The sequence below is a fragment of the Quercus suber genome, unplaced genomic scaffold, assembly GCF_002906115.3.
Source record: "Quercus suber isolate HL8 unplaced genomic scaffold, Cork oak 2.0 scaffold_353, whole genome shotgun sequence".
In the NCBI taxonomy this organism is placed as follows: Eukaryota; Viridiplantae; Streptophyta; class Magnoliopsida; order Fagales; family Fagaceae; genus Quercus; species Quercus suber.
The window spans coordinates 120,079-145,837 of NW_027069805.1; the positions used below are offsets into that span (position 1 = coordinate 120,079).

Sequence of the window (25,759 nt, forward strand, 5' to 3'; positions counted from 1 at the left end):
TGGAATTGATAAAGTAGTTTTTCCTATATTATATATTTTAATTTTTTACTTGATTAGCTATGTGTGATTACTAAAATCTGGTCATTAATTTAAGAAAGTAGATTAGAGCTCTGTTTCTCACCAAAAATTAAAAATAAAATTGAGTGCTTTTAGTGATATTTGAAGTTGATGAGTGTTTTTAGTGCTTAAAGTTTAAAAAATAAACAATATTAGTCTTTCCATCTACTTCCATTAATTTTCTAGTATATGTGTCTAATGGAATAATATTGTGACATTTTTCTAATGATGTATTAAAAAAAAATTTATTAAAATAAACAAGTTAAGCATCCACCTCATCCAAATCCTCCATAGCACATTTTTTACTTGATTAGCTATATGTGAGGATTGTCAAAAACTAAAAATATTTTCCAAACCAACTGCCAAATTAATATAAGCTTATACAAATATATTCCTTATTTTAGCTTGGTTTGTAAATACCTTAGTGAATTTATGCGAATACAAAAAGATTAGGTCATATAGATGTATCATTGATGACTAACTCCATTAAACACACATATGACAATTAATATATAGACTCAATTACCAAGGAGAGAGTATCTGATGATTCAGTTTCAACTTAAATTCTTAGTTTTCTGTTTGAGCTCCATAAATTATTTGGTTTTCATTTTCATTTTCTTTTCTTCTGTGAGTTTGTAGGTGTAAAGGAACCTTTTGAAGCAACCCAAGTTTGAGAACAAATAGTAAGAGGAGCAGACAAGGTATAGTTTGAATTTGTGTTTTCAAATTTTGTACTTTTGTCCATTTTAAATTTTGTGTTTTTTCGTCTTTTATCTTCAACTCTTTTTCCTCTACTTTTCCTTGTGCTGTACCATTCGGTGACCGAATTAAATATTTATTGCAATAAATTATTAATATAAACTATTAATTATTAATTATTTTTTTTATGTGGTACCTAATTATTTATGTGGTACCTAATAAATATTTATGTGGTACCTACTTTTTTTTTTCTATTTTTATTTCCTAAAATATTATTTTGGACCCTAAACTTTATCAAAAATTTGTTTTTCATCTCTACATATTACGATTTGTTGTTCGTCCCTAAACTATTGAAAAGATAGAAGTGAGTGAGGAAAAAAGAGACGGTGGTGTTGGGAATAACAAATTAATATTTGGGTTTAAAAATTTGATTGTTACTTGGACATTTTTTCCTTTTGTTTAATACATTATACTTTTGTTTTCTACAAGTTTCAGCTTTAAAGTGGCTGCGAAGAAAGTGGTGGAACTTTTTTGTAAAGCACTTGCTCACATACAGAGGTTTGGTTTCTCCTTTGTTTTTCAATTTTTCAAATTTGTTTGTGTATTGTTGTTTGGTTGCTGAAAAAGTGTGGCGAATGTACTTTATTTTTTGATTGTTGCAGATGAAGTGTGGACAATTTTACTTATTGAGCTTCAGGAAATTCATACATTTCCTAATTGCTTATGGATGGCAATTTACTTGTATATTTTCTTTACTGTTTAGTCGTTTCTTGCATCTATGTAGTATGTGATTATTGACTCATAACGTATGTTTGCATTTGTCAAGGTATTTAGTCTAGAACCAAAAGTGAGAGGGTTAGAAGGTGCTAATAAGAAAACTGAAAGGCTGGCAAAGGAAGAGCTTTCTGCAGTAAAGAAGTCAGACAGATTTGGAGAGGCTTACTAATCTGTATGGAAAAAAGCATGCAAGATATTTGGTAAGCCCCCCTTCACTTCTCCCCTTAGGATTTTAATTGGCATTCTATGAAACTCATCTCTTACTTATTGAACCTCATCTCTTACTTACTGTAACTCATATCTAACATACTCAAAATATGTCTTTAAGTGCACATCACAGGGTCCAATTTTGATGAGTAATGCCTCCCTAAAATCCAAAAAAACCCATTTTAAATTTCTTCACAATTAAACCTGTTAATAATCAAGTAATTGAATAGCTTTGTGACAAAGTGTACTTGTAACATGTATGTGACGGAAAACCTGTAAAACAGAGTTCATATCAGAACATATTGACATGATCATATATACTGAGTCAAGAATAATGCGAGGACTATGGTTGGAGAGGTAGTTGGGGTGACCTTGGAGGTAGAATGCTTGACATGTTTGGTGGAATAAAAAATTTCAAAGTGAATGGGAGCAAAAGAAATATAGCCAGAAACTTATAATTCTCCAAATGAAACTTAGAATCTGCCAAGATGGATGCGTATCTCACTGCCACTATCTCACTGCCACTTGCATAACTATGATATTTCTTTATAGGAAAAAATGTAAAAACTACTATAAATTTTACGTATTTTTTTTATGTTAGGAGTACACTTAACTTTATACAACTTACTTAGTAGAAAGACAATGAGGCCAAGGACAATGGGCTGTCCTTTTGCTCCGAAGAGACGTGCTAAGTGGTGAGCTCCACACCCTAGAGCACCAGCGGATAATGTTGCACACGCTCTATTCAAACCTTTGCTGAGGGTAGCACCTAGAAAGGAACAAAAATAATTGCCACTTGCATAACTATGATATTTCTTTATAGGAAAAAATGTAAAAACTACTATAAATTTTACGTATTTTTTTTATGTTAGGAGTACACTTAACTTTATACAACTTACTTAGTAGAAAGACAATGAGGCCAAGGACAATGGGCTGTCCTTTTGCTCCGAAGAGACGTGCTAAGTGGTGAGCTCCACACCCTAGAGCACCAGCGGATAATGTTGCACACGCTCTATTCAAACCTTTGCTGAGGGTAGCACCTAGAAAGGAACAAAAATAAATATGTACATTAATTGTTGCTTTGATAACATTTCTCATTTTTTGATTATATAATGATGGGTGAGAAACTGACCATTTATATAGTTTTATGCATGGTAGTCTGAGGATGAACGGGAGATGTGCTCAAGAACTATCATCATTCAAATTGTATAGGTTCAACCATTTATATAGTTTTATGCATAGGTTCAACGCCGAGGCTCCCGGGACACTATCATCATTCAAATTGTATTGCTTTTGTTGAGTTCACAGTGCTACTGTGGATGCTACTAGCTTTTTTGTTGATTTCACATGTGTTGTATTGAACTTGATGAGATAGTCAATGTTGGTGTTGTATTGAACTTTTTTTTTTTTTTGAGAAAGATGGTGTTGTATTGAACTTGATGATGATAGTCATGTATTGAACTTGATGATGTTGTATTTTGTTGTTGTAATGAAAATTACAATTAGAACTAGCATGTGTATGTTGTTGTATTGAAAATTACAATTGTGTGTTTGAGAAAATTTGGTTAATTGTGTGTGTGACAGGAGTAAATTTGAAAATTGTGTGTGTGACAGGTTCTTTTGGTAGCGTTTGACAAAATTATGGCTGCGTTTTGTATTTGCATGCATCAGCTTGCCTAAAAATAGGAAATTTAAAAAAAAAAAAAAAAAAACCTATAGCCGCGTTTTTCAACGCGGCTATAGAATTCTGTTGCAACTTCGGGATGGGCCTTAGGCCGCGTTTTGGACGCGGCCTAAAGGCCTCCCTTTAGGCCGCGTTTTAAGCGCGGCCTAAAGAGTGGGAATTTGGCCGCGTTTTAAACGCGGCTTGAAGATGGCTCTTAGGCCGCGTTTAAAACGCGGCCAGAGGACTAATCCTGAAGCCGCGTTTAAACCGCGGCCTTATGGGCCACTCTACAGCCGCGGTTAAAACGCGGCCATATGGCAAGGGCTTAAGCCGCGTGTTAACCGCGGCCATAGCACCAGTTCTTAGGCCGCGGTCATAAAACGCGGCCATAGACCCTCTGTGGGCTATAGTCGCGCTTTTTAGGCTGCGGTAGAAAACGCGGCTAAAAAAACCGCGGCTATAGGCTATGGCCGCGTTTTTTAGACCTGTAGCCGCGATTTTTAGCCGCGGCCATAGGCCGTTTTTTTGGTAGTGTCTATTTCTATGGCTTGATGATGAATAACAAAACATGTTAAAAAATATTGTTATTGGAAGAAGTTTCACATTGGAGATATGGATTCCCTTGACGTAGTACATTTCATCATCAAACTTGAAGGCCTTGTTTTCTGAAAAATATATGTTGTACCCGGCATATATGTCGGGTACACCATATATGAGCTCCTTGTTTTCCTCAAAGTAGTTAACAAGAAGAAAAATTTGTGCTCATAACCATTGATATCAGAGCCCACGCTATGGACAATTCATGCACTGAGCATGTAGGTTCTAAGCTGTAACATTTTGGAGGTTAGTTTCCTTATAAGAAAACCGTTTGCTCTTATGCATGATTTTGTCCATTTGTGAGGTGCTTGTGATCCAAGCACGACAATTAATGTTATGTGTAGGAAAGTAGCACTTAAAACCCAAGAATGCATTGGGCCTTAGATTGAAATAGGCCCATAACATATCATTTCGAGATAAGGGGCCCAACTATGGAGGCACATGCCTTGGAACACCGGAAAAATGTGAAAGAAAAAGTCATCGAAAATGCCCCAAAGATCTCGAACCTTGGAAACTAACCTAGCAGGATCCATCACCTCTTGTCCAAGCACAAGTAGACCACTTGAACCATTCGAGGTGAAGGCCTGTTGACTACACTATCCACACCAATTCATGTTCCAAGCTACCAAGGGCATCCCACTGAGGTACACACAAAGTATCCAAGAATGTCCTCTGAATCTTCCTGTTAAATACACAACAACCCACCTAATACAATTGTATTTAATGCAACAGATAACTTATCATAATAAAACAAAAAGGCCCAAAAGTCTTTTGTTCATCATAACCTCAAAAAAATGAAGAACCCAATGGGAAGTTGCCCAACCATGCTAGGACAGCACCTACTATAGCACATGCTGGAGAAGAAATAAGGAGAACCAAGCTATAGATAAGGATGAAGAAGAAAGATAAGGGAAATTATAAAAGGAATTAAGACAATTAAAGAGAGGGTCTTAGAAAAAAATCTGAGTAGTGAAACAAAAAAGAGCGAAACACATAGTGAATAATGTAACAAAAAAGATCATGTTAATAAAGTTCAAAGCATATTTTTGCAAAGTTAGAATAGTTTGTTTCTTGTTCAAATCTCCCATTGCAAAATATATTAACCCCATAATAAAAAATAAAAAATAAAAATAAAAAATCCCATAAGAGGGCCGTTATACCTTACTAGTCTAATTTAGTAATTTCATTGCCCCTGTAATTAAACAGACAGTCAAACCCCCAAAAAAAAAAAAAAAAAAAATCAACGTCACCTTACCAAACCAGGCCTAGGCCTACTAATAAATAGAAATCGAATTCCCCAACCTTAATTTGACATAAATAAAAAGAGAAAGAGAAATGGTAGCAGTTAACGAATAAAGCTCCTAAAACCACTACCGTGAGCCACGTGTAAGAAATTGGTGAAAGATGAAACAGTGTATTATAGGTAGCTTAATAGACAGACCCAAAACCAAAACCGAAACAGACACATAAATAATAAAAATATAGAGGTTCCAGCTAACTCAACTGGTAAAAATTTTAATGGTTGAATAAAAAATTTGAGATTCAATTTCAGTCCATATAAAAAATTGATTAGTATCTTAGTCTAATATAAAGAGTTATCATCAAAAACAAACATCATGGGTTGAAACATTTTCTCCAAACAAAATAATAATAAAAATACAATACGTACTAATAACACATAACCGTCCCAATTAAAAAGCCGTCCATTTTATCACTTTCCACTTTCTAGTTTCCAAAGAATCCAAACCCCACCAGCCCCCCTCTCTTAACTTTCCACTTTCCTCTCTCTCTCTCTCAAATTCACAATCATATCTCAATTCCTCTCCACTCTCCACTGTTTTTTCTTCCTAACTAAAAATTGAATAACAGTACTTAAATAATGCTACTAGATTCTTGTGATAGTACCCATGGACTTACCAAGAAAAGCCCAAGTGGCCATTGAACCGTGTGATGGGGTGTAGGGGCGACGATGGCCCAAAAGGTGAATCCCACGAGACAACAACGCGAGGCGCGCATGTAAACAGAATCTATTTGATAAATCCTATCCCACCTATTATCAACGTCACACACACTCTCTCTCTCTCTCTCTCTCTCTCTCTGTGCTTCTCTTCGGCAAATGAGCAATGGGAACCAATACCAACACCATAACCTTGAACCTTAACCTTAACCTGAAACTCAGTCCAACTCGAGCGAAAACCAAAATCCTCTGCAAGAACAACTCCGCCTTCGAAGAAAACAAGCAAGTGAGCGTGGACTATGACGAGGGCAAGCACGAAGTTTCCACGCGCCTCACCGGCCTCAGGAAAGCCGATATTCAGAGACGCTACCGCCTCCGAGTTGAGGCCGACCGATTCCAGAGGGACTGGACTTTGTCGGAAGTGGTCCATGAAATCCTCAGCCTCCGCCCTCATCACGACATTGAGGGCGTGTTGAATCGCTGGATTGGCCGCTTTGCCAGAAAGAATTTTCCGCTTCTTATCAGGGTATTTGAAAATTCAAGTTTTTGCTTAACTTTTTATTGCTAATTAGCTTAGTTGGATACCAAAATTGAATTAAATTTGATGAATTTGAGGTGGGTTTTATTTGAAATGGATTTCTATGCTCATGCTGTGCCAACTTAAATTTAGTGACTTTATTATGAATGAATCTGCTACAGTTATTTATTTTGCCCAATTTAATTAATTTTGTATTGCTGATTTGCTTAGTTGAATAGATAATTGAATTAGATATGGAGAACTTGAGGCAGGTTTTTTTGTGATGAAATGGATTTCTATGCTCATGATGTGCCAACTAATGTGAAATATGATCGAAACGCCAACTGATGATATATAGGTGATTGAAATAGTGTCATTTTGATTATGGGAGGAGCTAAGGCAAAGCTCTACCGTGCCCATGCTCAGTGTCATATATTTTGTTTAGAGTCGTTCCACACCTGAAAAAAGGAGAAGGGTTTTGGTAGGTTGATGGCCAGCGTAAAATTTAGTAACTTTATTATGATTGAATCTATTGTAAATACAAGTTTTGGGACTACAGGATTTTCCCATAGCCTTACGTGGGTCTTTGCCCGCTCATGTTACTAGGCCGTTGATAAAGTTAGCTTGCTTCTTTAGAGAAATTTGTTCCAAAACCCTTACGGTGTCAAATATTGCGACTATTGAGGCAGACATTGCAGTTACATTGTGTGAATTGGAAAAGATATTTCCGCCATCCTTCTTTACGGTGATGGTTCATTTGGTCATGCACTTAGCTGCTGAAGCCAAGATTGGTGGTCCAGTGCACTACCGATGGATGTATCCCATTGAGAGGTAAGCCTTGTGTAATTTTTTTGGTCAACTATGAGTTCCATGTGCAAGTTCAGATTACCCTTGCCAATCATTAATCTTATCATTCCTCTATAGGTACCTGTCACGCCTTAAGTCGTACGTACGAAATAGAGCTGCTCCGGAAGGGTCTATTGCTGAAGGATACATAGTGGAAGAGTGCTTAACATTTTGTTCACGGTATATGGAAGGAGTGGAAACTATATTCAATCGACCTCGTAGGACGATTGAGGAGTCAACAGGGGTGGTTTCGATCGTGGCACTAAACAATCGAGAGTGGACCCAAGCCCATCGCTACATTTTATTCAATTCCGAAAACATCAACCACTTTCGTCAGTAAGTACTACGTATACAACTATGATTGCACGTCAATTCAATGTACGTTTGCTCTATTAACCCTAATAGAATTGCATGCGCAGGCTGCACGAAAGTTTGATAAAGGACGAACTCCGAAAAGGCCACAATCGTAATGTTCCCGAGGCCGTTATATATAAGCACCACATGGAGAAGTTTTGCAGTTGGTTTAGGGGTCACGTACGTATGGACTTTTTGACTTCTCACATTTGTAACACTATCCTACCTATGAGTACTTGTACTGATGTAAATAATTATGTTTGGATATGTTAGGTGATGTCGTTGACTACTGCTGATAGGGAAAGGGAAGGAGTTAGTGATACCCTTGTTGCATTGTCCAAAGGGCCATATATTTATGTAAAGCGGCTGAAGTATTACGTCATTAATGGCTTAAAGTTTAGGAGTGTAAATGATGAGTCAAACAAGAAAACGCAGAATAGTGGAGTTAGTGTCGTTACTGAGGGTGGTAGGACGTTCTATGGTGTTTTACATGATATAATCGAGTTGAACTATTCTGACAGTATAAAACATGTGTTATTCAAGTGTAAATGGGTTGATGACCAAAATAGAAGAGGATATAGGACTGATGAATTTGGGTTTTCTATGGTGAACTTTACACACTTCATACATGGTGGGGATAACATAATTGATGAACCATATGTGTTGGCATCTCAAGCTACACAAGTTTTTTATGTGGAAGATAAAAGGCAGAAGGATTGGTATGTTGTTGTTAAAACTAAAGCTAGGGATGTATTTGATGCTGGTATTGGTCCCCAACGTGATGAGGATGACACATGTAGTTTCTCTGAGCATGTTCCGTATAATATAAGCAATAATGAGGTTGTGAATCAGAACCTTAGTTGGGCTCGAGATGATATAGAGGGAATGACAATTGATGCCTCTATCATTGCTGAAAGAGATCGTCATGAAGTAAACAACTTAGACAAGTGTGATTTTATTGATGATGAGTCCGACAATGAAGATGAGAACGAGGACGAGTACACCGACGATGAGTAGGGTAATAGTTTAGTGGTGTATTGATTTATGAATTAGTTGAAATGCATCTATCTAGTATGTGATGAATATGTTAATTCCTTTTAATATTGGTATTCCCTAGAATTTGTACTTATAACGCATTGAATTCCTTCTAAACTTTGCTACCTATTGTATCTGTGATTTCATTTCTTATCAACTTAGATATAACTTCATCATGTGTTAGGGTTTCAATTTGTCGTTGTTGTGGTGTTTGGCTAACAAAAGCTGTTACAGTTGGATGTATGCTTGTATATAGTGTCAGAACCAAGAATGAGTTATTTTACTTTGTCTTTTTCAATTACATCGTATGCAAGTTTTTGTATTCTATAATTAACATTTTCTCTGTGTGGTAAAGTTTGTGGATGCAGGAATGGGGAAGAAACGTCGATTGCCGCTTATAGACGTTGGCGCAGGACCCGCACGTTCACAACAACGGGGGGAGGAGAACTTGGAAGCCGCCCATACTACACCGCACGCACGAGCGGATGCTCCTGATGCTGGTACAACACCCCCAGGTAGTTTACACGTTGATTGTTAATGTAATATTTGATATTTACTACTGCATGCATAATTTTTCCGCTGTTGGTTGCAGGACTGCGAAGGGACTTTCCATTGACGGTTATTGAGGTTGGTGATGGATCCTCGCGTTCACGAGACCGCGTGGAGGAGGATCTACGGGCTGCCTTTGCAGCTGACCACACACTAGGGGATGCAAGTGATGATGATGAGACCCAACCCCCTTCTCAAGGTAGTATGTGTTTTGAAATGTAACGTTTCGTCAATTTGTCCACTTATCTTCATAGAATTAGGCATCAAGTGTCCGAAAATGATATAAACGTATCACTTTTGCATTTTCAACATAATACTCTTGAAGGACACCTACTGATGCCATGTCAGTTTGACGAACTTATTAAAGAATTACATAGAATACACGTAAACTTTATTGTATTAATTTAAAAAGATCGTAGACATTAGAAGACTGAATTGAATGACAAACTTAGATGATGTATATGAAAGTAAGCTTTAAATTCTAGATTTGTGTGAGGTACTTGAAACTTTAATAGAGTTTCATAGGTGGAAAGTGTAGTAGTATTTGGGCTAGCTAAGGATAGCATCTACTGCATGTAATTTGTACGGTATGACAAATTTAGAACCATATTTTCATAACATTGTTTGAGTACTTGTAGCCATAGAAGAACTGAAAACGATGTCTATGTGTGAAGTCTTAGGCTAATTTAGAAATAATATGAAAAAGCAATACATTTTAAAATAAATTATGTGTGTCTACGGAAATTATGAATTTTTAGTAAGGAAATTTTACTCAATTATTACCATTGTTCGTTTATGTCAAAAACTTTATCGTAATTGAATAATTTATAGATGCATCTATGAATGACTCATATGAGTAATTTCAATTAGTATTAACTACCTATAGAGAATATAATCTCCCTTATTTTCAAAAAAAGAAAAAAGAAAAAGGACAAAGAATATAATCTCCCAAGTTACTATTCGCCCTGTCTCGTATTAGCCGGATTTTAAAATTAGTATACTTAGCTGATTGGAAACATGCAATGTATTATGTTCTTGAGATAACAATGCAAGGCTGCCCATTGCTTCTTTGAAATTCATGAAAATATGAACAACTTATTATTAAAGTAAGGAAACAAATGACGAAAAAAAGTAAAGCTAAAAAGCAAGTATAATAATGCCATTATCGATGAACATCACTATCATGTTAAGAGTGTGCACTTGAGCTATATACAGTAACTTCTGTCTAATTATGAACTTCGAAATTTCATTCCTAATGCCAGTGTACTATATGCAGAAAGTTTGGTCCAACAAACCCAAGAAACCAGCAATGTGAGGGCAGAAAATGTGGGTCAAGCAACCCCCGGCTCCAGTAATGGGACAAAAAAGCGGGGGAATACGCTAATGCGAAAAATATGGGCCCTTCCAGCAGATAAAAAAATTCAGTTGCCGTTAAATGCAGCATTCCAACCGCTTGGGGAGAGCGGACAGACATTCGTACGGTGGTTGGGTACTTTTTGCATCTGCCATGTCTACTGCCCACTTATGCCTTTGAATTGGGCGCATGTCCCTCCTGAGTGCAAAGCAAATGCCTGGACAGAGATTCAGGTATTGGCGTACTTTGTTTGTTTTTGTCTTTGACATATTTGTGAGTTAGCTGAACCATATATATATGCCCTAATATGCTCAATGCACTATGAAACATGCCGAATTCTACCGTAGTGACGCATTTAAGTGGAATATATAAATCATTTCGTCATGACTTTAGTGTTGAACTATTTAAGTTTTAGTTCTATTCATCATAGTCTGTCAAGTTGTAACACATCTGTTTATTTTCCCATTGTAACACAATGTGGAAAATCCATGTGAAAAACAAGCATGATTGGTATTTTTTTTTCCTAAATATTATATAAATTAACATTTATCAATAACATGACTATTAAGTCAAAACATCATTTTTGGTTTTTTTTTTTTTTTTTGGGAAACAACTTTTACAAATTGAGTTAACTACAACTCACATGTACATTTATCAATGAAGTTTAATAAAGCATGTAAAATCAGATGTGCACTTGCCGATCACATGTCAATATATATATATATATATATTTATGTCTTTCATAGATTCAATAGGATTTAAAACTTTTGGTGTCTATTTCATGATAAGTACTCATTACTATTAAGTCTAGACTTCAGTTGCATTTTTAATTGTGTATAGCTATACTAGGATTTAAAACTTGCTGCACAATAACTAACTACAATAAGAGGTGGTCTTGGTCAATCAATAAGACAAACTAAATGTGCTTGGGCTTTGCTAATAAAGTGAGACACTCGGACGGCTACATAAACACCCACATTACATCTAACCGAAAGCCACACATAGTTGGGGAAGGCTATTAAGGAAGGAACCTAAATGCAAGCAATACTTACATGATTTTACAATGCACAGCCTAAGCAAGTTATGACAACTTTCACGTGACTTCCTTAACCAAAATATCAAGTCCTATTAGCTAGCTAGAAACATCATGCAGCCAATAAATTAAGGAAACTTCCACACACACACTCTCTCTCTCTTGCATTTTGATTAATCATTAACCAGAGAAAAAATAATATTAGGATAAAATTAATATAATTTATTGGTAATCGACTTTTCTCCTGTCGTAGTTTTCATCTAACATATATTAATTACAATTAAGATTGTCTCATTCTTGTTAAGTTATTTAGCTAGTTGGTACTTATATTTGATAGTCAATGGCGTTTAGTACCAAAATATTAAATGAGAGTTAACCATCTATTTCATTTTTGTTTGAAATTTAGACTTTGTTCAATCTATAGCTATATTACGCTACATTTAATTGTTATGTACAACTGAATGTCTGCTAAATGGCATGTTTAGTAGGGTGAACTATTGCACTATGCTAACTCAGTTTTTGCATTTCAGAAAAAGTGGGAAATTCACCCAGAAGTTCTCCCTCCAGCTAATCAAATGTCGTGGGCAATGCACCTACTAGGGGAACTGAGGAGGAACCGACGGACCAAGTTGAAACAGAAATTGTACACAGAAGGTGCAACCAAAGAAGAAGTACTTGCAAAAATACCAGCATGGGCTGAGCCGCAGCAGTTTGCGGATCTAGTTGACTATTGGTTTGATCCAAAGACGGAGGTTCAACCATTTTCTTGCTCTATTATCTTTTATTTAAAATATTCATATCATGGGGTATTTGAATTTACCGAGTACAGTTTATGTAACTAATTGTTTCATTTTAATTTGTTGGTGGGAATGTGTTTGTAGACATTAGTTAATAACAACAAGAGAAGTCGTTCGTTTCAGAAAGACATAGCGAGGTCAGGGCCTATAAGTTTTGCCCAAATTGCAGACAATATGGTAAGAAATGCATTATACAACAAGTAGCCAGGGGTTTAATATTCTACTATTTTAGATTCACATGTAATAAATGTAAATAGTTTTGTAAAATCAATTTACTGATGAATCTGAGGATACTGTACAAAGTTAGTATGTAATGTTTACTATTGCTTGCGTCATTAGTATAAATTCTACCCAAGCGACTCCTTTAAGTGGAATATATAAATCATTTCGTCATGACTTTAGTGTTTAACTATTTAATTTTTAGTTTTATTCGTAGTTTTGACGTTGTGACAGCAAAAGACAAGTGAGAGAGAGGAAATGTTTGGAAGTTGTGTGAAGGAAATGTTTGTAGGTAGCTACCCAATATATAGAACTTTGGGACCGAAAACCGGTTCAGACTAAGCATTCACATAAAGAGAACAACTCACGTGTCTATTTAAATTGGTTATACATTATATTGCATGCCGCTTCATATCACGAACATAAATTTTCGTTATTATCATGACACTGTTGAGTATGGTGTAGGCAAAAGACAGTGGGCAAGCAGTGGAGCGTGCAGTTCTTTTCCAGAAAGTATACTCCAAGAAAGATGGGACTCCTGTCAGTACTGATGTGGGAGCTAAGATTGTAAGCCTTATCGTACTTTATTTCTTTCATATTTTGGGCATGAATTGTGCTTGTAGCGAGTAATATGTTATTTTGGTTCTTGTATGAAAACAGAGCAAAATGAATGAGATTTTAAACAATGGGGGCTCACTACAAGGAGAGCGTCACCAAGGAATTTTATGGTCAAAAACTGATGCGTTTGCACAAGTGATGGGGAAAGAACGTTGTGGACGTGTACGAGGGGTCGGTTTTGGACCAACCCCATCAGGAAGAAGTGGGGCCACCCAGCCATGTTATACATCGACTCCACCATCGTCCAGTGCAACGACCCAGCAGATGACGGACTTGGAAAATTCGTTGAGGGACGAACTTGCCCAGGCAGAGCAGAGGCATCAGGAGAAAATAGCCGACTTGCATGCAAAGCATAAAGAGGAAATCGCTGAATTACATGCGCGGCATAAGGAGGAAGTCACTGAAGCAATAGCTGCCGCTCAGAGAAACATCTTAGACCAATTGCAGCCATTCCTAAATACTCTGTCATTATCTCAGGTACTTTCAATGTTGTAGTTGCTTTACTGAAATTGCGAGGTAATTGCTCCTCATTATTATGTACTACTAATACAACGTGTTTAATATATTTAGGGACGCGATCCATCACAATGTCATCGTTAGAGGACTCTTCCACCTATGTATTGACAGGTATGTCTATTTTGAAATGTTTTGCCTCCCTATGTACCAACTAATTAAATATGACAAAATCAATTCCCATGAGCTTATAGTGTATTTGTTGGTACCCAATTGCTAAACTGGCTCTACAAAGCTCACTTATGGCAATCATGTTAACTAAACCCATTTCATCTCTCTAAGTAGATTTATATGTATATATGATATATATGGAGAAGATATTAAAGGAGAAAAGTATGATGTTAACATTGTTGAGGTTGTTTTATGGTAATCATGTTAACTAAACACATTTCATCTCTCTCTGTAGATTTATATGTATATATGATATATATGGAGAAGATATTGAAGGAGAAAAGTTGAGGTAAACAATCCTGAGGTGTGGGTTTGGGCTTATGTCAATGGAAATGTAGATAAGCCAGGTATGGTCTTATTTCATGAGCTATATATTTGGATGGTTTTTTATATAAAAAAAAAAAAAAAATTGTATCTTTGATTTTTTTTTTTTTTGCTGGTTATGTCCTCTGATCAGATATGGGCATGGTATGATAGATAAATCAGAAAATTTACTAATTTTGATACAAAGTGTGGTGGATGATTATGGCGGTTGGTAAGAATGCTAGTCAAAATTTTGAGAATATAAGGCTGTTTGCAAAGCAAGTTTAGCATCCGTATCTTTGCAATCGAAAATGTACATAGGCCTGTCCTAACTTTTGATATAGAATGTAATGGTACTTACTAGCACAATATCCATATGCTTCTCTAGCATTCTCATTTGGGTCTGAAGCATTTGAGATATCAAAAATATGAGTCAAAGCACTGGCTTGACATGCAGCACAGCACTACATTAATCTCCCAGCTTGTCCAATATCATTTGCATCTATATTTCTAGACATCATGAAAGAACTACCATAACCCAAAGTGTCAAGGGGCTGTAGAATATTCCTACCGGAAAATTTGCAATAGAAAGGCACTGCACTCCTACCACATACATTACTGAAACTGTCTTTCGTAATTCCATTAACTATATACGTTCTGCCTTGTTGCTAAAGCAAAAATGTAAATGGAAAGCAACATTGAAATTCTTTGAAACAATGCCATATTTTATGATGTAGTTACAAATCCAGCACAACAAAGGAAAATAAAATAAACTTGTATCAATTGAGAAAGATGATCTTAGAATAATAAAATTAAGATTAAATTAAATTAAACATTCTCTTACCGTGCGTTTCTTTGAGTATAAATACATACACCTAATGTTAATTGTTGATTTTCCCTAAAAACTTTGAAGTTGTATGTTTGTTAAGTCCTTTACCTTTTATCATTTTTCAAAATCTTCTTCTATGTTTTTTTCTTGAGGAAATTCTTTTATGCTTTAAAATGAATCCAAAAGTGAAACATTTTAAAGTAAAAGAATAATCTTGAAACACATGTTAAATTGAAGGACAAATATGTAATTTTGTTTTGAGAAATAAACACATCAAGTGGCGAGTTAATATTTATTTGAGAAGAGAAATATGCAATATAACTAAAAGAAAATAAACTTTATGTGCGAGTTTTGGACAAACTTAATTCCTTATGGTTGACTAAACATGTGGCGAGTTAAGCCTTTTTATAGAGATTTTTTTTGTTTGTTTTTTTGATTGAATTACAGTCAAGAACCCTTTATAGACTTTCTTCAGTTATTGAGAATAACATAGTTAGCAATTCCAGTTCAATAAATATTTTGAGTTAGTGTAACACATACAGCTGTAACAAATTTAATAATTTTTTCTTGTAGACATTTTCTCAACAACCAAGTTCTATACACGTTTTTGTTTGCAGTGTGTTACGTAGGAAACAAGTTTGCTCGCTTTCTTGGTTGCGGCTACGTAGTAAGTGTTTCATTTTGATAACATTTCTCATTTTTGATTATATAATGATGGGTGAGAACTGACATTNAACAAAACCAACCCAAATCTAACACTAAAACCACTCAAGGAACATAAAAGCATAAGCTCAGAAACACAAAAGAACAAGCTCAAGAACACAACCATTTAAACATAAGCACACAATCAACACAATAGCACAAATTCAAGCACAGATCCAAAAATTCAAAATCAAAACTCAAATCAAATAAGACATAGACACAATATTGTTAGAATATCCACTTCATTCAAAATTTTTAGCATTTCTCCATTTTCTTACTCACTAAACATAAAATAACCAAAAAAAAAAAAAAAACAAGCAAACTAGGTCTATAGACGAATCAATGTGCTTGAGATGAAGAAAAAAAAAGAAAAAAAAAGAAGAAGAAGAAGAAGTAGTTGCAAAGAAACAAAGAAAAAAAAAGTTGTGCTAGAGTGAAAAAAAAAAAAAAAAAAAAAAAAAGAAAGAAGAAGAAGAACAACCACTGAAGAACAAGCGTGACATGAAGAAAAAAAAAGTTGAAAGTGGGGGTATGTGAGAAAAGAAAGAAAATTTTTTTTTTTTTTTTGGTATTATATATAGTCGCGTTTTTTAAAAACACAGCTATAGCTCATCCTTAAAAAAAAAAAAAAATAAATAAATAAATAAATAATAAAAAAATAAAAATTTTATTCGACTGGACCTATAGCCACGTTTTTTGAACACAACTATAGGTCATCCTTTAAAAAAAATTATTTAGCTACACTTGTAGCCGCATTCAAAAAACACTGCTATAGGCTAGCTATAATCGCATTTTTTAAATGCAGCTATAGGTCATCCTTTTAAAAAAAAAAAAAATTATGCAACTAGACCTATAGCTGCATTTTTTAAACGTGGCTATAGGCCCTATAAAAAAAACGCAGCTAAAGACACTTACAAAGTTATAGACTTTACCTATAGCTGTGTTTAATAGGCCCTATAAGAAAAAAAAAATGCAACTAAAGATACTTACAAAGTTATAGACTTTACCTATAGCCGCGTTTTAAAAAACATGGCTATAGGTTAAGTCTATAGTCGCGTTGCTAAGAAATGCGACTATAGGTCAGCTATAGCCGAGTTTTTTGTAACGCAACTAAAAAAAACATAACTATAGCCCTCATTTTTTGTAGTGTGGTTAGCTGACCATTCTTAAAAAAAAAAAAAAAATAAATAAAATAAATAAATCACCTCTAATATTATGAAGAAAATTTTTTTATTACTTATTAAAAAAAAAGCATTTTTTTTAGGATTTCAAAATCCTTGTTTGTGTTGGCAAACACTTGAACTTAAACATGTCTTGTTATAGTTCTTTAGAGTCTGTAAGTTTGCCAAGATAGATACTCAAAGTTCTACAGTTTAGTATGCAAGAAAGGAAATCTTGATTCATCTTGATTTATGCTTGACCAATCGAACTACGATTTCACTAAAATAGAATTTCAGCCCTCCAGCCCATCAAGTGATTAATGTTTTAGTTATACTTGACCTAGTATATAAAGAAACCCTAATGCCCATTTTGAAAAGACTCTGTAGCTGCTCTTTTGAGATCTGTAAGGTTATGTGACTTCTCCTTTTAAAGTCACTACTGGAATCAATTTACATATGATCTAAACTGAAAAATATGAAGTTGTTATATGCTAGTCATCAAAAGGTGTTGGATATAAACATTCAAATGTGATCTTGAAGTCGTGCACTGAAGGCCTACATTGGAGCAAACATTCAAGTGGTATCTTGGAGTCATGGATTGGAGGTTCACATTAGGGACACTATTAAATAAAAAAGTCTGTAAATCTTGGAGTTGAGTTTGGTAACTTTAGTTAAAATTTCCAAAAAATAAGGTTATTCAGTATGTAAATTTTTATTTGATAATTGATCTGTTCACCTCATGGTTGATAAGCTCAAGTCCCTATAGCATTTTATCATAGAAGTAGTTTGTTTCACTGCTTTTCCTAGGTAATTTATCTTGTCTTATTTACTATTTTATTGTGCATGATATTGATGATTGTTACATTAACCTAAGTCTTGCATAGATAACCTAATTCATAACTCGGTTTTAAAACTGGTTAATAACTACTTTGACTAGTATCTAAAACCAAACACACTTATCAAAAAAAAAAAACATTTCATGTGGAAGAGAAGGGCTGTTGGGGGGGGGGGGGGGGGGTGGTGAGGCTTGGGGGAAATGGCTACATTGGTTCCAATGGGTCTGTTCTTGTTTCCAATCAACGTAGAACTCCTCAAGAAAAAATTCTTGTAGAAATAACTAAGCTTTGGGCTAATGAAATGTTCATGATCTTTTATAACATAAATATATGATTAGTTCTAAGGGGTTGTGGTGGAGTGTATAAAATCTATATTGTTTCGATCACAACTTAATTACCATATGTAATATGATCCTTTCTATTTGAAAGTTAGATTAATTTTATAGTTCAAATTAAATTTTAAAATTTTAAGGTGTATGAAGTACAATATATTCAAAATTTTAAAATATTTGACAATCTGTACTGAGATCAAAAAAAAAAAAAAAAAAAATCTTAGTCACAAAATAAACGAAATATATATAATTTGAAATGAAGTTAATTGTAACTTATCATATTAATTGTTGTGAAAATATTATAAAATATTTTTATCTCCCATATTTTAATTACTCTCTTCATAATAATCTAGTTGCCCTTTTGAGGAAAAAAACAAAATTCACAATAATTTTACAACAGCTTAGAATGGTTTACTAACTCACCGGCAAATCATTAAATAAAATATTAAATTGTAGATGGTGGTGGATCCATGTATTAGGCGTTTGACTAATTATTTAGAAATATTGTGCATTTTTGTTGTCTACCTAGTTTTGTTGAATAAAAGTAATAATAAAAGTTTTATAACTCAGCTGGTTGACATCTCTTAGTGTTCCAATGTAAAAATTCAGGGTTAAAATCTTCCTCTGTAAATATAAACATTTAATTGTTAAAAAAAAAAAAATCTACTATAAGTTTTACAACATAATCTTTACATATGATTTGGCAATGTGAGATTGGTAGATTTTTAAAAACATAATAAATGAAGGAAAATATTAGATTTACAAATTTTTTTATAAACTATCGATATGGAGAGTAATTATTGGTAAATGAAAAAGTAAAATTAGTAGTTAGTCTAGATGACAACTAGTAAAAATTTGTAACAATAATATATAATTCATAAAAATATTGTAAAATAATTTGTGATTTGTAAGATTACTCATAAATGAATGTCAAAATTGGTTATTAGTGACATATCAATTTGTACTATATTGTAAAATTTGTAGTATTTCTAATATCACTTTTTAATTTTTATTGAATGATTTTCTTACCTTATCACATTCATTCATTTATGTGAGAGTTAAGCAGTGCCCTTCAACCATACGTACAATACTTTGAGGATGGATATCAGAGTCAATCTTTCTGTTGATCATTGACAATTAGTTGTCATTTATCACTAGATCTAGATAGACCGCACTTAGATGGCGAATGTAAACTGAAATTAGAAAAGCATATCCTATTAACTCTTGGTTTGTCTTATTCCAATACTGATGCCTATAAATAGGGCAATAGTCCAAGCTATTGCACCGCACCATTACTACAAGCCAACTTCTCCTTTCTATTCTGACTTCGATTCTAGCTTTGTTTTGTAATACACAATACCATGGCCAGCAACAACACACCAGTTTCCGCACAGCAACCCACTATGCGGACGGTATTAAAGATGTCCGAGGACGAGATCAAGAAACAAATTCGTTCCACCCATAATCAAACTAAACAAAAGTTAGATTTTGATCCTTTTTATCTTTTTGATGTTGTGAAGAACATTCTCAACCCTTCCATCATTGTTGTTGATAACATTGTTCAGGTATATGTATAAGTTACTACGACACACTTTTTATACGTTTTTCTTTCCTCTTTTCTTTCTCTTGTTAAAAAAAGAAAAAATGAAAACCCCTCTGCCGATTAGTCCTAAGGAATTTTCTCCGCCTTCATCTTTTGAAATAGCTTAGAGGCCAACATTAAAATTTAATACGTTTAGATATATTAATAATATAGTATTAACTATGTTTCTTTAACCTCTTTTTTTTAAATTTCAAATACTTTGAGCATGAGTGGGTATCATCCCATTTACAAGAGTTTTGTAACTCAATTGATTAGTACTTTTTGATATTTCAATTACAAGCAACTAGAGTTTAAATCTCTATCTCACAATAATCACATATTATATATATATATATATATAGTGTGTGTGTGTGTGAGAGATAACATTTGAATTTTCTTTGCTCTCATAATATTTATCACATCAGCTTTTGAGCTTTCATATTTTTACTGCTCATTTTTTTTATTATAGGTTTTTTATTAATATAAATTATATTATACATTCAAATCCTCCACTAAAACTTACCAGTAAAAAATATATATTTTTTGTTATTTTAATTTTTTGTAAATTGCCCGGATTATTGAATAGTTTTTATTCTCTCCACATATCTTTCAATTAATGTTTCTCACTTATGGTTACTTTTGATATAATCTAGGGCAAAACGAAAGATATTGGGAAGGGAAACCAAGGTGAAAGTTCCCCTAAAGCCTGCTTCATTCCACCCTGTATTCTCAAGCGACTTTCCTATGAGGTATGATTACAAGAGATATGTTAAGGTATTACAAATTTTATAATACAAGTTTTACAAACTAATGTATCACCTTAAATAAAAAATAATAATTAAGAAATTTATTTATCATATTTTTAACTTGACACCAGTCACATAAATTATTAAAGTTTATTTTAATTTCTAATATTTTTTTTTTGTATAATTGTTAATACTCTTAAAATTTTGCTAAATAGAAAAAGGTATGTATATGTGTGTGTATCATGAATGTAAAAAAGTCTGTGGTACTGATTGAATAATTAAGTGTTAAGATGAATGTGATTATTTAGCTATATCCTATATAGTTACATAAGTGTTTTTCATAATGGCAAATATGTAATGTCAGATGGCATGCAAAGGTCCGGGTGAGGAAATCGCATACGAAACAACAGTATCAATTCTGAGGAATGTTCTCTCAAGCTATCCATGGCATGTGAAGGCTGTGTTGACCCTTGCGTCTTTTGCTTTGGATTATGGGGAATTCTCGCACCTTGCTGATCAGATTGACTCATTAGACCAACTCACGAAATCACTCGGAATCTTAAAGCAAGTACCCATCGTCCTAGGTCGTCAAGGCATTGAGAAATACAAGAACTCATTTGGTAAACTTAACACTCTGATCAAGTTAACACTGGATGTCGTTGAGTGCGTCGTTGAGTTGGAGAAACGAATTGATGGAAACAATACAAAGGATGTACCAGAACTCTCACTAGCCATTGAAAATATGTCTATAGACGTTTTCTGGACTATCATAACTATCGTAGATTGCATGGCTCGGATATGTTCTCTCATTAATGATAAGTAAGTCCTTGGCCTTGAAATGTACTACATTTAAAAAAAGAAGAAGAAGAAGAAGTGGAAACTACAATATATGATGAATTCATTTGAGTAGAACTCTTTACTATCACTAGTTATAACTGCGGTTTGATATGATATATGGGTTCCTAATCTTCTCTAATGCAAATGACTATGGTTTTCCAATTTCAGGGACAACACACAGGAACTTTTGCCCTTTACTGGGAAAATTACTTCCATCCTCAAATCACTAACAGACCAAATAGCTGTTTGCGATCGACAAATAGGTTAGCCACTCGGACTGATTTCACTCATAGGAAATAATGCTTCCTGATTTATTTCTTCTTTTATCTACAAGTGCTACTTTGATGCCCTAGATTGATTGGATATCAAATAAGTATGTGTTGTGTGAGGGTGGTAAGTCCCGCATTGAGTATATACTGGGTTGATTTGGATTTTATTAACAACCATAAAAAATCTCAATTATGACTAAACTAATCATTTAGGATATATTTTATATGTAGCTAGTACTTTTCTTTGGGTTATTACAAATGATATCAAATCCAACTTGATAACCCATATGGGCTTGGAAAAACTGCCCCACAAAGTGGGACTTGACAAGGATATGTACATCAAGGTTTAAGTTGGGAGATTCTGATGTCTTATACTGATTAAGTGTGTATTGTTTGGGTGTGTGCTGAGTCCTATACTAACTTGATATGAGCTTTAATATTAACACCTCAATTTGTGACTAGATTAATTTTTTTTAGAGTATAATGCATATATATATTACTAGCGCTTTTATTTGAGTTGATACATATAATTTATATGTTGCACATATTCTGACCAAATATTTTGTTCAATGCAGTGGAAATAAAGGCTTATTTGAAGTTCAAGAGAGACTTAGAAAGCCTGCAGGGCATTGTGGAGTTCTTCAAGAAGCTAATATTTGTCGAGGAATCGCACAATTTGCAGCAAGCCACCATATCAAATAACGAATTGGTTAGTTCTATTATACATTTCTGGGATCGAATCTCTGATGAAAGAGTAATTATTTAGTACGGAATGTTTACTCCTCTCTTAATTAAATGCATAATGAAACTCATTATGCATGTAAGAGGAAGGGAAGAAAGTGAAAAATGTATTACTAGTGAAAAGACAATTGGCTTATCACATATACTTTTTAGTTTTATTTCAACTACTATTATTACTGTTGTGCTAGTCAAAGATACTATACTAAATGAAACTTTTTTTTTTGTTTGTATAATCTACTTAACATTTATTTTTTTGAAAACGTATCCTTACAATTTTCAAATGAAATGAAATATAATTATCATATGGTCCATGATGGATTTTCGAATTAAATTTTACAAATCTAAATTTATATGCATGATTGACAATAAAATGAAACTACTTTGCTTCCTATTAGATTTTGAGATTATTTATTTGTAGAAATCGTTAAAGTATATATAGACTTTGTTAATTTTTATGATATGTGTAAGACTAAGTTAAACATAATTTCTATCCGGTTCTATTATATATACAATTCTATATTAGCCCAACATTGTAGATACACTATTTTTAGAATTCAAATCTTCCAAATATTAAGTGAAATTTTAGAATATATATATATATATATATTTTTTTTGGTTAAACGAAACTTTCATTAAAAACTAAGAAGTCAAAATAGCCATAGTAGCGGCTGAAAGCCTACAATAGGAAACCCCACAAACATCCGAAGTAATCAAGGATGAAATGACAACAGAGGGATACATCAAAAACCACAAAATCCTCCTGAAGTGTACATCCCTCTTTAACAAAGAGATCAACACATTTATTGGCTTCCCGAAACACATACTTCACTCTGACTTGGGAAAATTTCAGAATATATTTTTACTCATTGAGATATCTTTCACATATTTGATTAAAAAAAATTTGTTTACTTCCATGTCATCTATAATATGACATGACATTCCAATAACGGAGTCTGGGCCATGAAATTGATATTCTACATTCATTTGTAACAGAGATGGATCAAGCAAGGTAGTTTCTATGTTACTGATAATCAAGTCACCAAACCAAAATGATTTTGGGCCTACAAGAATAGCCTTTCCGAACGTTATGGGTAAAAATTAAACTATATGGAACTTCTGGCCCACAGCTATCACTATTTATAATTTGTTATGCATTTTTATTTCTTTTATTTATTAGAGAAACAAACGCACAAGAGAGAGACAATAGAGTTATAATATAAATAACAAAGACACATCACGTACAATCTATACTAAAAAACAATGATAACTTTCAACTGAGGGTAAATGAGAAATTATATTACGTATGCACAACACACTTTTTTAAATAATATGGAGTTCATTGATGTGTGGTGTTAACATAGCTTAATTTAATGATTCAATTGCACAAACAGGTCATTAGCAGGATTGAAGAGTTGAAAACAAAGAATGTCTTGTTGTTCTTTTCGGACCTTGACATCTCTGAGGAGGATGTTTCGATTCTCAAGCCCATTCACAAAGAAATAACCAAGATAGGTCAGTATAAAATCGTGTGGATCCCAATTGTGGAGCAGTGGATGCAAATTAAGTATGAGATGCTGCAGTCTAAGTATAAGATGGAGTGGTACATAGTGCCGCACTTTTCATCAGTGTTAGGCATCAAGTACATTAAGGAGGAGTGGAAATTCAAGAATAAGCCAATCATTGTAGTTTTGAACGAAGAAGGGACAATAAAACACCATGATGCATTCCACATGATTAAGACATGGGGAATAGAGGCCTTACCTTTCGATTATAAGAGAGAAAAAGAACTGTGCAAAAGAGAAGATTGGTTTGGATGGTCCATGATTAATTTCAGTCTTAACATATCAACTTGGGTATGTTATTTTCAAAAACCTAAATGCATAAACATATAAATATCGTTGGGGGTTGTGACGGTCTAAATATATATATATATATATATAGAGACACACACGTTACACAGAGAAACGTTCTCTTTTTCTTTTTTTGTTTTTGTTCTTTTGAATAATACTCCTGCATGTAGTTTGGAGCAAATTTTATTGAGCTGATTTAAATAAAATTTTGGCCCCTTGTTCAATCAGATCGATGAAGGGATGTACATTTTCTTTTATGGAGGTGAGGATAAGTGGATCGAACAATTTCATCAAGAAGCAACAAAGGTGAAAGAGGATTTAGTCATGGGCGGTGGAAAGATTGTCATTGAGTTGTTCGGTGTGGGAAAGGACGGTAAAGGCAAGGATAACCTTGGCATTTTCTGGAAGAACATAGAAAACTTTTACTTTTCCAAGTCTCAGAAGGTTACTGAATTGGAAACAAAGACAAAAGAAATTCAATAGCTGCTTTCCTACAAGAATGATAAAGGATGGGTTGTTCTGTGCAAAGGGGCAAGATTGGTTTTCAGTGGATATGGGACAACAGTTCTTAGAATCTTTTAGAAATTTGATGAATGGAAGCCGCAAATTCAGAAAGGGAGTCTTATTAAAGAATGTCTCCTGGAACAGTACGACAAAATCAAACTTCCTTGTCTTGACTTTCAAGTCCCGACGATTGCTGGATATCTCACACATTCTGAAAAATGCGGAGACTGTTCCGAAATCATGGAGATGTATATCAGGTTCAGATGCTGCTGCCACAAACACCATTCTACGAAGGCAGCACACTAGAAGAAAGTATCTCTTGTATCGCTCATATACAAAATTATGTCGCTCGCAACATGTGGGTCTCATAGCTGAGTATATATGACGGTATACAAGATAATAATTGCTGTACTTTTTCTCTATCTTCAGTACTATTTCTATTCAATAATTGTGTGCGTGTCTAAGTTTGTTACTAGTGTCAAAGTTTAATGATGTTATGCGTAATGCTACAATAAAGGGCATCTTAATTTCGTTGGTGAACTGATGCTAATGTTATGAAAAGTTATCTCCATGTAATCTTTTGATTTTCATGTTGCAATAAGAGTCATTTATCATGAATGACAGTTTGGTCGCAATTTTAAACTCTTAATTTTGATTTATATGTTATATGGGATCTTTTATGTTATTAGTCGAAGAAAGTTTCTCTCTAAACTAGTTTGAAGAGAAATCATACAAACTCTTTATATATTTTTATATTTAATGTGAATTTTAAAAATCTAACCGTTGGATTGCATGTTTTTATTTTATCTTTTATGCTTGCAAAATTTCAAGAAGATCAAAGATTAATTGCTATGTCATCAAACAAATGTTATAATTTCAAGTTTTTATGATCTAAAATTGTGTATAAAAAATAAGTTCATTGATTGAATAGTAAATAGCATTTGATTTCAACAAAATTTGATATGCATATTAAGAATATAAAGAATATGAAATTTAACGGTTAGATTTTCAAAATTCATACCTAAAAAAGAGATATATAAGAAGTTTGAAGAGTTTATCTCCAAACTAATTTGGAGAGAAACTTTACTCTTATTAGACAAGT

The 25,759-nt window shown here is 33.8% G+C and overlaps 2 protein-coding genes across 4 annotated transcripts; both read left to right on the forward strand.

Annotated features, from left to right (window-relative positions):
- The first annotated feature begins 694 nt into the window (after positions 1-694).
- On the forward strand, positions 695-14,307 carry LOC111994587 (uncharacterized). 3 transcript variants are annotated; one of them, XM_065760088.1, is made up of 10 exons: positions 695-758; positions 9,068-9,227; positions 9,305-9,460; positions 10,538-10,848; positions 12,179-12,400; positions 12,530-12,622; positions 13,130-13,231; positions 13,325-13,759; positions 13,853-13,909; positions 14,202-14,307. In XM_065760088.1, the coding sequence occupies exons 2-9, from the start codon at positions 9,083-9,085 to the stop codon at positions 13,880-13,882; spliced, it is 1,494 nt and encodes a 497-aa protein (XP_065616160.1). In that variant the 5' UTR covers positions 695-758; positions 9,068-9,082; the 3' UTR covers positions 13,883-13,909; positions 14,202-14,307. The 3 variants fall into 3 exon arrangements, with proteins under 3 accessions (XP_065616160.1, XP_065616161.1, XP_065616162.1); XM_065760089.1 differs by lacking the exon at positions 14,202-14,307 and adding an exon at positions 14,081-14,113; XM_065760090.1 differs by lacking the exons at positions 695-758; positions 9,305-9,460; positions 10,538-10,848; ... (4 more) ...; positions 13,853-13,909; positions 14,202-14,307 and adding exons at positions 7,070-7,308; positions 7,402-7,659; positions 7,743-7,857; positions 7,951-8,695 and having other exon boundaries at positions 9,068-9,157.
- Positions 14,308-19,489: 5,182 nt separating this feature from the next.
- LOC112007759 (protein SIEVE ELEMENT OCCLUSION B) lies at positions 19,490-24,636 on the forward strand. The gene is made up of 7 exons (XM_024040123.1): positions 19,490-19,693; positions 20,364-20,459; positions 20,821-21,275; positions 21,462-21,556; positions 22,138-22,271; positions 23,695-24,156; positions 24,382-24,636. Exons 1-7 carry the CDS (start codon positions 19,490-19,492, stop codon positions 24,634-24,636), a joined length of 1,701 nt encoding a protein of 566 aa, XP_023895891.1.
- The last annotated feature ends 1,123 nt before the right edge of the window (positions 24,637-25,759 follow it).

Excerpts from the sequence above, each read along its gene's own strand:
- LOC111994587 (XM_065760088.1), top strand. The coding sequence starts at position 9,083 with ATGGGGAAGAAACGTCGATTGCCGCTTATAGACGTTGGCGCAGGACCC. Across the intron at positions 10,849-12,178 it reads ATGCCTGGACAGAGATTCAG|AAAAAGTGGGAAATTCACCC; the intron begins GTATTGGCGTAC and ends TTTGCATTTCAG. Across the intron at positions 12,401-12,529 it reads GGTTTGATCCAAAGACGGAG|ACATTAGTTAATAACAACAA; the intron begins GTTCAACCATTT and ends ATGTGTTTGTAG.
- LOC112007759 (XM_024040123.1), top strand. The coding sequence starts at position 19,490 with ATGGCCAGCAACAACACACCAGTTTCCGCACAGCAACCCACTATGCGG. Across the intron at positions 21,276-21,461 it reads TGTTCTCTCATTAATGATAA|GGACAACACACAGGAACTTT; the intron begins GTAAGTCCTTGG and ends TTCCAATTTCAG. Across the intron at positions 24,157-24,381 it reads GTCTTAACATATCAACTTGG|ATCGATGAAGGGATGTACAT; the intron begins GTATGTTATTTT and ends TTGTTCAATCAG.